Here is a 12,994-nt window from a genome sequence, read left to right on the forward strand (position 1 = left end):
TTTTATAAATCTGTCCTTTTATCCTGACATTTAGAAAAAAATCTAACATTAAATCTCACGTAGTTGAATCATCTATCAGCGATTCATCAGGATTCAATTATTTATCTCTTAGATTTTTAAGTCGATTTCTTCGCAAGAAATTTATTGATCATTTTATGTTTCTTCAGACTTTTTTTGTATTTTCATCTTGCATTTTTCACATCTTCCTTTATAAATTCTTATTTTCAAATCTTAATGAATAACAAAGCTTGATATATACAAAAAATGTATCTAGTATCACTTGAAATTTTATTTTTTATCAATCTCTGAGCACCTGAATTATGTATACGTTGGAGTTGCAGAGTCGAATATGTACATCTTAATTGGATTCAGGATGAATTTGTATATGAGTAGCTTAGTCTCTACTGTTAGTTGGGAGGTTTTGACCATTATCCAAATGTATTGTTATACTCCAAATATGGGTTTTTCATGTAAGCCTTCTCTCGAGGTGCATCCTCAAATACTTTGCATAATCCAATTTTGGAATTATTGTGTTATTTATCGGACGGAAGGACATGTTTTTTTTTTCATGGTTAACGTAACACGGACAGACTTTAGCTTGTTTGCATTTACTCTCCAAATTCTCAGCCATATTTATTTGGAGATAAGTAGAAGCAATATTCAGGTTCTCATGAGCATGTGTCGTCAACAAATGTTACGCAGGTAGTCCTGTTTGTAATTGGCAAGTCTGCTTATATATAATTAGTACAAAACTGTCCCTAGTACACTGTCCTAAGGTACTCTAGATTTTATTGGACAGACGAAGGATTTTTCATCTTGATACTTTACAATTAAATATCTATCGCTTAGACATAACTATAATTTTATATATATGGTGAAGTAGTGCCTTTTTGATTTTATATTTAAATTTCGTATGCCACAGCTGAGTAATATTTCATATTTTGTAGATTTCTATATTTTAGATTTTTACCTAAATAAATACAATATTTACTATATGATTCTTTATATAATATTTGATTTAATTTAAATGAAAGTATATAACTTATATAAAAAATTTCAAGCGCTTAAAATCTGGGAAAAGTATTTAGGAATATATAAAATATGATTTTGATAAACTAAAGATTTACTATTTTATATACAATAGTAATATTATATAATTTATCAAAGCTGTGAGATTTAGTTAAAATAACTCTTAAATGTAATCTAACAAGCAACGACATCCATTGTTTTTCCATTACGTCACAAGCTATTTTATTTAACGGCATACATAAATAACAAGATCTTAAGCAATAAATTTGCGCGCTAAATTAGAAGCCTATTATTGTAATAAATTATTAAAAGTATTATCAGATCAGATTCGCTTGGCGGCGAGAGACATTCAGTTGATTAATTAATAAATAAAATATTATATAAAAAACATTTTCGCAGAAATAACTTAAGCCACTTTAAAGTGAAAAACTATAAAAATAAGTAATAATATTTAATATCAAATAATGGATGAAAAGATAAATATTTATTTGTATAAAATATAGGTAGTATTACATAACACATAAATATTTAGGCAATATATAAAGCTGTGCCTAAGAGAAAAATAACATTATATAAAGGTTATGAAGAAATTGAGTTTTAAAGCAACTATATATTTTTTAGTACAATAATAGATTTTTAAGGGCGGAATTTAATTAGACGCAATTTTAATTACGTTGAAAGAGTGTTCAATAAAAAAAATCTTGTTTGATGTAAAAGTGCGTCGTTAAAGCAAAGCAATTAAAGGAACGAGCTCTTATATAATTTGCTGTTAATTGAATTAGCCTTTTATAACGCTTTTATGATTAAGATGCCTTAAAGTAAATTCTAATAAGATGCCTTAAAGTATAAAATAAAATTAATGTTAAATTATTCATATTGATTTTATAATAAAAAATGGTGTATTTTAATCTAATCAAAATATTTGCTTTGTGCGTAATTGATTTTTCTTGATTTTTTCATACAACAACGTGTTTTAATCAAGCAGATTGTGTATAACGATTTTATGTACATATTTTTTGTATATACAAAATATGTATTCATTCCGCGGAAAAAGGCTTATTAGAAGGTCCCGTTATTTTCCCCTCTCGTTCCAAAGCGCCCAATAAAACAAAATATATTCAGACAGGGTAGGATAATCTCAATTTGTGATACACATAAAGTGTGATATTAAAATGTATTTATTCTGTGTAAATTTCGGACCCTTAGGGCGCAGATAGGGTACTAAAACTAGTAATGATTTACTTTTTTTATGAAAAAATGTTTAGGAAACATATTTTTAAATCGCGAAACTATTTCATAATAATATAATAATAATATAGATGTTTGATAACATTCATATAATAAATATATAAGTTGTTAACTAAATCGATTATTGTGCTTGAGTTATTAGTTCGTTTTGTTGTTATTATTTGAAATATTTTATAGGATTCATCTTCAAAGCATTTTTAGCACCATTCAATCAGATGTCAATTATCTGTTTGTCTGTTTCTTTTAAGTAATTTTTATTATTATTATCATTACATTAAGCATATTTACAAATACGTACATAAAATAAATATTGTGTATTTATTTAGAAGAGAGGAGTGAAAATCAAAAATAAAAAGCTTAAACCTTCGGTATATTAACAATATATTTGATAGTCAAACCTCAGAAGAATTGAAAATTTTACCCCAATATGTAAAATGTATGTATATCGAAAGAAATACGAATCTGTCGATGACTGAAGTAAGGAAGTAACGTTTATTTTATTATAATATGACACACGCTGTCGTCAACAATAGGGGGATGACAAGCCTGAGCGACATCACAAGTGTAACTAGTGTATATTCACATATGTATGTATGCGTATCTATGCACAGTCTAGTGGAGTCTTTACATCCACAAATCGGATTTCGTGATGTACGCGCTTTTTTATCTGCGCATGCGCACTAGTTAGCACAGGTGGTATACGTCGCCCGTAATACTTACAGCACGTGTGACGCCTGTGTAACTCACCGATCCCTTTGCGAAAATTATTTTTCCCCGTTGCCGAATACAGGATGTGTACGCTGAATATAAAATATATTTTATAAAATTCAGCTGAAAACTAAGGCATAGCAGTAGCTTAAAATAGTCACCGCATTTTAAATAGTCATTATTTTTTAGATTAGTGAATGGTGAAACCATTTGTAATTGAACATTTTCAAGTTGAGAATAAACAAGCATTTTACATTACATAGTTTTAGAGCACTAAATACTCCGAAGAAAAACTTGCTAGTATGACATACGCAAAGTATGCCCAAGATAATGAACCTAACATTGAAGGTCAAAACGTCCGCAACAGAGTAAATGCGCGATACTGATACTGAGCAGTGAAGTTGTAAATCAATTGTTCGATACATTTTTACTGACTGAGATAGTGTAATAATATTTATACTACCTAGTAAAATAAATTTCATTGGTAATACATATACATACACTGATAAGGAAAACTATTGTTGAATTGTTTTATTTTTATTATTTTTGCTATAATTTAAATGGTTTTATTTATTATATTTACTAAGAAAAAAACGCATTGTTTATATATATTTTTATTTGATAAATATCGTGTGATATCATGAAAAACAAGCAAACATCTGTTCGTAACTTTTTTGAGGAATAGGATTTCACAAAAAGATATGTTTATAAGATCTGTTAAAAATAAAGTGAGCTATGTTTTACGCTTTTATAAATATGTAACTTTTATGTAAAAAAGTTTGCTGTTTGTTTGAAAAAACAAATTTTAGCACATATCAAAAAGATTTTTTTTAAAAATGGCGTTTATGATTTAGGTATTTCAACCTCATCATGAATCTAAATAAGGAACCTTTTTTCGCGCTGACGTTCTTGTCACACAAAATAGGAATAAGGGACGCAATCGCTATCTGGGATACGCAATTGCAGGTGTTTCATTGATTATGCGCTAAGTAAAAACTAAAATGTACGTATATGTATATGAAGAATTTTTATAACAACAAGAAGTATGTACTACACATTTTTATAATTTTAGATGATGAGGCCATAATCGAAAACTTTTTTGTTTCGTGTTTTACATAGCTATTGCCAACTCTTTAAAACATATATAGTATGTCTATAAGTCAACTATCTAAAAATAATATTTGTGCTTGGCGTGCCAGTTAAATTATTATTAAAGAACCACAAGTTAGGTTACCTTTTCTCGGAAGGCGAAGGATATTTTAATCCTTTCTGATTTATGGCGTGTACTTTATGACATAAGCTGTTAAGAGCTTTCCCACGGTGTCACATTTAAACTAAGAAATTCGTTGCTTTTAATCGGTTAAAGCGCTTTATTACAATCAAAAGGGTCTTTTTTGTTTTCAAAAGTATTAGTTTATTGCTCCAATTGTGAGGAGGAGTTGTTTAATTGATGAACCCAGCGAAAAATTTAGTGTTTTTTACGTATTTTTTTAAAACAATTAAAAAACTAACAATACGTTGAAAGAAACTGCCTATTATTATTATTTCACTATGTATTAATTTTGAGCACATTTTATATTCTAGAAAAAGTAAAAGTTTGGTGAATATGATAAATATTTTAACATATAACGTGAACTACTGATATTGATTTTATTATGAAAAAGACATAATAATTTTTGATTTGCAGATTTGCAGAACAAACGGGACTTCTATTTACCAATAAAATAGATAAGATAATCTTAAATAACTACAGATAATAACACCAGCATTTTTTTTTAATGTTCTATTTATATAATTTTTTTTTGATTCATTGTAACCAATTTATTATTGACAGTAAAAATTGATTCACATCTACACGTTATAACGTCACCAATCTTTAGACATTAATGAAAAAGTATGATTTTGAAAATGCTTTTGATAAAGTGAAGCAATCAATATAAATCGATGGGTTGATCCATCTTTATTTTTCCGAACTACTATTGTTTATTCCGACATTTATTTATATATATGTTGAAGATTAAAAAAAACATTTAAATCAATTAAAGCGATTATTACTTTTTCATATTAGCAACATGATTTGGATTCTTAGTGTTGGGCTCTAGCAGATTTAAAATTATAAAATATTTTTTTTCTTATTAAATTTATCTTTTCCTATTTTATTAAAATATGTTAAATACAACCTGTATAAAAGACAGTTTATCTTTTTTATTATCATGAATTTCCCATCCTTAACGCCAAAGGAGGCGTCGATGTGACGTCAGCGCGTTACAATCCAGCCATTACTAAATTGAAAATTGCGGTCTTAAGCAATTCTTTTTACGGCGAGCACAAAAAGCCGCGGGGAACAAAAACGAAAAATAAACTACGTGCAACACCCCGCTAAGATCGTATTTTTTGTTTCTGCGTCAGATATATTTATAAGCTTCAACGGAGCTATTGTTGTTTATGGGTTGTTGTTTTATTTTCTGGGTAAATTCAGCCCTGGTCGAGAAGAAGCCTGCATCTGATCCTTATCCGAAAAGTTTTAATTAAAATCCGCCCACGTAAAACCACATCAAAAAACATCAATTTTTCAGACAAATTTACTTAGACTTAAAACCATAAAGAATCGCGTATTTGATAAAAAAATAGTTTTGATTGAGTAAATTTTATATTTCAAATAAAAATATTCTTAGCCCATGGAAAGTATTTAAACGATCTTACTATTTTGAAAGTTGAGCGAGAGAGAACTTTGTGCAGTAGATATAATGGAAAGATTTGAGGCGTTGGTTTTTATTCGTGAGGTAATCGCCGAAACCGCAACAATGAGGGTGAATAATATGAAATACTAAAAAGACAGCCAATAAAATATGAAAACATGTAAATTAAATCTACTATTCTATATTATTACCAATTCGAAACTTTATTATGTTGTTTGAACATGACTGTTGGTTCAGAATTATAGGTTTAATTAATTAATTTTTATTATTCAGCGTAATATATAATGTATTATATTCACTTTTCGTTTATATGGTGCATACATACGTAGTACAAACATACAGTTTACTACGTAATAAATTCTTTATTTGAACGAAATTCGTTGAACTATAATTTATGAGACCTAATAAACGCTATATTCAATTATCTCATGGCATATATATGGCATTACAATATTTTATTATTCTTAATAATAATACGCCATGGAACATATTTTATGAAAATACATTTTCTAAGAAATATAAATGATTAATAGGACTGTAATAATAATTATTGTATACAATTGTTAAGAACAGAGCAGGCTAGATTTAAGCATAAATTCATATATGTATGAAGTATGTACATATATATAACTTTAAAATAAATTAATTTGCGTACACTTAAAAAAACTTATTATGTAGAAAAAAAGGTTACTATATTCTAATGACTTTTAAAGCTATGTAACTATCAGAATAATAATTCTAATCAATCTAGTTTAAAATTAGAAATCAGTGAAATGATTTTGATTATTAACACAAAACTCAGAAATAATGATGTAACTAGAATAATAAAACCGATTGCCAATGAAATAAATTACTTGATGGACAATTAAAGATCGCAAAAGCATAACATGACGTTCTACATGCTCCTTTGTTTATTTAGGGACTTGAGTCCTACGCTTAGTATTACTCTGTGCATAGTATATAGTATAATACGCTTAGTATTTTAAAATGTAAAAGAATCGTATCTGATTGAAAGGTACTGATTATGATTAAGCTATGAGTATCTAATTTTGTTTTCTTAAAGATTTAAAATTGTTCTAATGTATTAGACCTAGATTTAGTGAAAATATTTTGGCTAAAAAACTAAAGATCTAGAAATTTATTTTTAGAGTAAGTAGAGATTCTCTCTACACGTAATGACATCTCGAAAAAATATTGCAAGGGGATCGGCTTTGTTGATGATAAGGAACACGTTTCACTTTGACAATCCGTCAATTATACGTGTTCTATATGATACTATTACGCAGCATTTTTTAATTGCTAATACCGGTATTGGTGCAAAAATCGACATTCGGTACTACCGATATTACAAAATGTAATATCGGTAATACCGAATTTTTTTTAATGCGTATATTTTATTTGTTGAAAAAGATATTGCTCATAACTACGAAAACGACAATGCCTATATTGCTTGAAAGCAGAAGCAAAGAATAAAAACATGCTTATTTTAGGAGATTAACATTATGGTTAAGTATTGTTACGGGCGTAAGATATCAAAGCCAAATGATATGTAGTATTTATTTATTTTTTATTCTACAATATATTCTATAAACATTTATGATTTAAATTTAATTTAGCAAAAAAAATAAGTATACGAAAGATAAATCTTTCTAAAATATATATTAAATGTGTCACAATAATCAATCACATAAATCTGTTTTAGAAAAAAATATATTGCATATAAACATATTTATAATTTTTTACGAACTCTTTTCTCATAAAGATCTTTCGAATAATCGTAATTGACAACAAAATAAATGTGTAATATAAGAATTTATTAAATTAGATGATCTGGCTTCTGGTATAAAAAATTACGAGACATTTAGAAGCGGTCGATCAAAAACGATATTTTGTAAAAAAAAACCGCCATTTTTCAATACTTATTGTTCCAAAAAATAAAGATTTAGCGCCCGTATTTTTTAAAATATTTTTTCTGACAATTTAAAAAATGAATGATATTAAATAAATAAATGGGACAAAAAGGTACACAGTCGTCTTATTGATTTTTATTTGTATTCGTTGACAATACAATAAAGGATCAAAGTATAAAGTATTCTTGGAAATACCTGAACGTAACAGATTATTTAAAAGCTTTTTATTGTTTTTTACACGAAATATGAATAAATAGACAGATGGATAATTTGTCATAAATGTCGGTAGCTCAAGTCAAAATTTGACCTGATTAGAAATTATTATATATTTTCCCAAAAAAAAAAACAACACGAAAATAACAATTTTTATTCAATATTTTCAAAGAAAATATTCAGACTTGGATTGTTTTGCAAAACTCGCAAGCATTCGACAATTAAAGATTTAAGTTCGACTTTGATTTAATGAATATCTGTCAAATTTGCCAACTTAACAATAATAAAAGATACTAAATACACTATGACAATTAGTTATATTTGTAATATAAATTCTAAAAAATATAACCACCAAGGCTAGAACATAGTAAACATTGAAAGGGATAATTATATAATTAGAATATTTTATATATCGAAACAATAATTGCCTGGATATTCGAATGTTTGAGTTTTGGCGATTTGGCCAATTAATTAAAATAATAATAAAAGTATCAATGCCGGTACTTAAAATACCGGTATTATTGCAATCCCTAATCTGGATCTATAATTTGGAACCCCCGCATACTCATTCTTAGTCAAAAAAGTAAAGTATAAAAGGTTTTTGAGATACCTTTATAAAAGGATATTTGGTTATTAAAGTGCCTTTATTTTAGGACCGTTGGGATATAATTCGTAGAAAGTTGTATGTCGCTAAGGATTTCTGCTAACTACTGTAGAATTTTGTCGACAATCGCTCGCTAACTATTCTCGAGGACTGCTTATGGCTATCACCATCCAGTTCCTTAATATGTTTGTACTGCACAGTATCTATTTATTGTCAGCTATGAGGAGCTGGTCTGGTTCGTATAATTTATTTTATTATTTTATGATATTTTTCTTATTTCCTTTTTTATAGTGCGTTTTATTTTTGACCATAATGAAACTTATTGGTGTAAGCTGTAAGGTCACGATGGTATAAATTTAATTAAAACATATTAATGAATAATACAATATTAAATTGTTTAAGCAACTATATAAGTAGCTACGACGTTGTCATTCCCTAGTAAGCTTATTTTTTACAGTAACTTCTATAACGGTAGACGAATAAAAAAAACACGTCTTAGAAGCAAAGCGCTATTAAAATATTTTTCAAGCAATTTCCGTAATCTTTAACAGTATCAATTTTCTGTTTATTGAGGGGAAAAAAGTAAATTTGATTTATTATATTATAAGATAAAATGTGAAATTTATTTTTCTTTAAAAATGCGTATCGTTTTGATGCGATTTCGTTATTATTTTACACAGCACGATTGCGGATCCATCCAAGACCCGACAGGAGGTCCAAAGCGGATCTGGACGCCTTTTAAGAAAATTGCTTTGGCATCTTAATGCAACTCTGGCGTTTTGAGCAAATACAATTAGCCGCCGACGATTCTAATGTAAAACTTTGAACGCAAACAAACATACACAATAGGGTTATTCTACTTGAAAACATTTCACGAAACGTTCCTTTTCCAATGAAATTAAACTTTATCAGGCGTTCCAGAAATTAAATTTCAAACCATTAGTCGTAATTTGATATTAATCAACCTCCGAAAATTAACCAATTCGAATTGCCAATGAGGAAAAAAGTACGGTTCTTTTTAATCTTTAGAGCTAAGTGGTGTGACTATCTATATACGTTTATGCCAATATATGAAGAGATCGAATAATAAAAAAGGGTAACAGAATTACTTTGGGTAATGGCTCCGAGGTAAAATTTATGGATAGTGAGACTCTCTAATAAAGTGAGCTCAAACGTACGGGAAATTGCCGTTCAGCACTTTATCGGCGAAACTGTAAATAAGACTAGCGCGATAATCTATGCACATACCCTTATGAAGTCGACAAATACACACGTGCGCTGAAACATGGGCGTGTGTGTGTATTTTTCACCGCATGTATAAAAAGCATATTCTTGTACGAGAGCGAAATTTCGCATGACACGCTGACTTGGCTGTCTCACGTGACACGACATCTTATATTGTTCAAGTTTTTTTATCTCTATGTGTGGCTATGCATGGGGCGAATCAAAAAGTTTCGACAAAAATGTCATTTTTCTATTTAATCATGTCTTACAAAACTGGGCTATTTTAATCTGAAGCAAATATATATATTAATATATATGATATTATATAAATGTATGTAGTATGTGTGAGGTACTGAAAAATTAAATTCATCACATCATGAAAGTAAAAATAAATTTAATTATGACCATTAATCATATTTTTTTAATTAAGTACATCACATCAATAAATTAAATTCAATAACTTTTTTTAATTTTAGAATATAAATTTTATATGCATAGATTTTTGATCCACCATTAAATGTAAGATAATCTGTGCTCAAATCAAATATATTTAATTATACCATGCCAATTAATATTTAGCCAAATATACACAAAACTCAAGGTTTCGTTTCCGATTCAGCCCTCAACTTATACATTATACATGCAAGTGTTCACATACGCGCGCATAAGTATCCTCGAAACGATATGCTTCAACTTGTGGAATCAAGACGTTATGAACATATGACGCTGGAGGGAACATCTTTGTAAAAATAACTTATTGGGTCGGAGGATTACGTGAAAAGAATGAAAATGGCAAATGAACGACTCAAAGGGAATTTAAATGTGTAGCACGACGTTGCAATCGTTTGGATTACATTATACAAGTTTATTACATGCTGAAATGAAATTTGTTTAAATTTAGATTATTACGTTACGAGATTTTATTATTATTTAAATTATTTTGTCCCTAAAGTAAACATGTACATGTATGTATATGTAAATTGTTTATTTAAATTTAAAATAAATAATAACGATATCGTTTAATGTGACATATATTTTTTTGTACATACAAAAATATAATTAGCGATAAATAAATCAATACATAAATTTTTAAACACTTAATAATAAGATAACTATGTTTTTCAGGACCACTTAAAATAAAGCTCGCGATGAAGCATATATAACAAATGTATAGATTGTTGATTTTTTAAAACTCGTTTTCTTTGCCAGGCATCAGAGATGTCAAGAGTTTTGAGACACATCAGGCAGTTAATTTTGCTAAGTTGATCAAGGATGATATAGTGCATCTTTCTTCGGATAAGGGTTGCTTTTTCCCTTGGCTGGCGCTCTTTTTTTGAAAACTGACGCCGAGCTTTCGCCTTTGGCTCACATTTAAACCATCTTCTGGAGAGAAGGATCTCTACGTCAGTGTCCCTTAAATTGCAGCCATTTAAAGCAGCATGGGGATATACAAAGTGAGGTCCTTCTTTGAGGATCAGATTTTCATTCTCCTGAGGATGACGACACTAGAATGTACCCCTCTGACAACATTCGCTAAATGGCGCGTTGCCAATGGTCTGTATCTTTAAATTATGTTCTTAGTAAATCATGTGTCTAGTGGCGTATTTTATGCGTGTAAATTTGTAATTAAATTAAATAGCTTGAACCTCTTCTCATCCGGCAAAGATTTGATTCTCACAAGCACGATAGAGCAATAGTATACGTCTATATAATACGAACTCTAGTGTATTTTTATTATTTTTTATCGTATTTATGAGATTGGAATTAGTGATTATTATAAAAATATAATTTTAATTGACCATCACAAATGAGGTTTTAATAGATTTTGCAAACCTTACAAATGGATATCGTGATGAACTTTTAAAAAAATATTTAGCTATTTCTTGCATAGTGATATCTTTTGATTGTCATCTGTAATGATAGTTTATAGTTAATCAAATAGATTACTAATTTACAGACTTTGATTTCCATCTAGCGTTTCACTATAAGTGCTTGTTGATTGTGTTTACACCGTTGTATTGCGACGGAAGATTTACAATAAATATGTTTTATAATTCAAATAGCTCTTAGCTTATATAAAATATTTATTGTATTGTAATAAATAAAATTATATATTTATATTTATTTTCAATCCGTAAACTTTTCACTTTCTGATATTACTAAAACATATTATTTAGTCATAGGCATAGGTATGATGTTGTTCATCTTGTATGCTATATATACATATGTGTGTTTGTTTGTGTATAAAACGGAAAAGCCGGATCTTTATCGTATTTTCGGCACGGACTCGTGAATTACATGTGCTGATAAAACATTTTCCCAGCGGCCTTCAACCCAAAGGGTATAATTGCGTGTCCGGCCGCAGGCCCAGCCAAAAGATTCTTCTCGGTCAGATTAAAGTTGAGATGTCCGTGATATATAAGCCCACACCGCCCACCTTTGATATGTTTATCCCTTCAACTCGAAGACGAACGATGTTTGCCCAGTGTTATCTGAGGCCGGCAATAATCGCCAGGGAAGTGCTTCCAGATTTTTGTTTACCCGACACGTAAGGGATGCGATTTACGCACCTGGCGCCGAATCCGCTCTAACCCCAGTTCTTATAACCACTTACGGCCGGAGAAGCTCATCCGGATAACGGTCCGGTCAGAGGTCAAAGTTTACAGGCCGGAAAGGTCACTCGTGAATTTTTCAACGCGGCGACTTACCGATATAAAAACCTCCTCGGCTTGCTGCAAGATGGCGACTCTGGACCAGCCGAACCTTTGCATCAGCCGTATTCTCGTGGGGTTGTGTACGGTAGCCGAAGGGTGTGTCCGGAAGAGGGTTGGAAATCTTCCCCTGTCCGACAAAGCCGGAGAGCTCGCCCCGTAGCACAGCTGTAACAAAGTAAAGTAAATTAGACATGTGAAGAAAAATAACGCCTTTGTTTCACTTTCGACTTGATTAATAAACGTATTCGTTAAATAGTCGTGTGGCATTTACATGATAGAAACTAATTAGCTACTAGTTTAAACGAGTGAGTCGGGACAATGGTGCACAGGAGCTTTTAGCACAAAGCAAGCATACAGAGTTCCCGTTTGGTGGGGTATAAATATATATACAAGACAACGAGAAGTCCTAAGGCGATGCACCTGTCTCGTGTGGAGTTAATTAAAGTTGTATTTAAGTGAATAGCGTTCATTATCCTTTTGACTATAATGTGAATCGATTGAGCCATAATATATTTTAGTCCTTCAAAAACAATTTTTTTGACTGACTTAGTAGTAATTTTCGCCAAACCAACAAGTTTAACTTAGATCAAAAGAAAAAGGTGAAAAACGCGTCATCAAACAAAAGCCCAAAATAATCAAATATGA

At 29.7% G+C, this 12,994-nt stretch overlaps 1 protein-coding gene across 4 annotated transcripts in view; it reads right to left on the reverse strand.

Moving 5' to 3' along the window:
* GABA-B-R1 (gamma-aminobutyric acid type B receptor subunit 1) overlaps positions 1-12,994 on the reverse strand; it is a 333,811-nt gene that overhangs the window by 40,927 nt on the left and 279,890 nt on the right. For all 4 annotated transcript variants that reach the window (XM_088184582.1, XM_088184585.1, XM_088184583.1 and 1 more), the window contains exon 7: positions 12,344-12,514. In XM_088184582.1, coding sequence (XP_088040708.1) covers positions 12,344-12,514 — 171 coding nt within the window. The remainder of the gene's footprint in view (positions 1-12,343; positions 12,515-12,994) is intronic.

The sequence above is a fragment of the Plectrocnemia conspersa genome, unplaced genomic scaffold (assembly GCF_051122295.1).
Source record: "Plectrocnemia conspersa isolate PC_06_02 unplaced genomic scaffold, ASM5112229v1 ptg000004l, whole genome shotgun sequence".
Classification (NCBI taxonomy): domain Eukaryota; kingdom Metazoa; phylum Arthropoda; class Insecta; order Trichoptera; family Polycentropodidae; genus Plectrocnemia; species Plectrocnemia conspersa.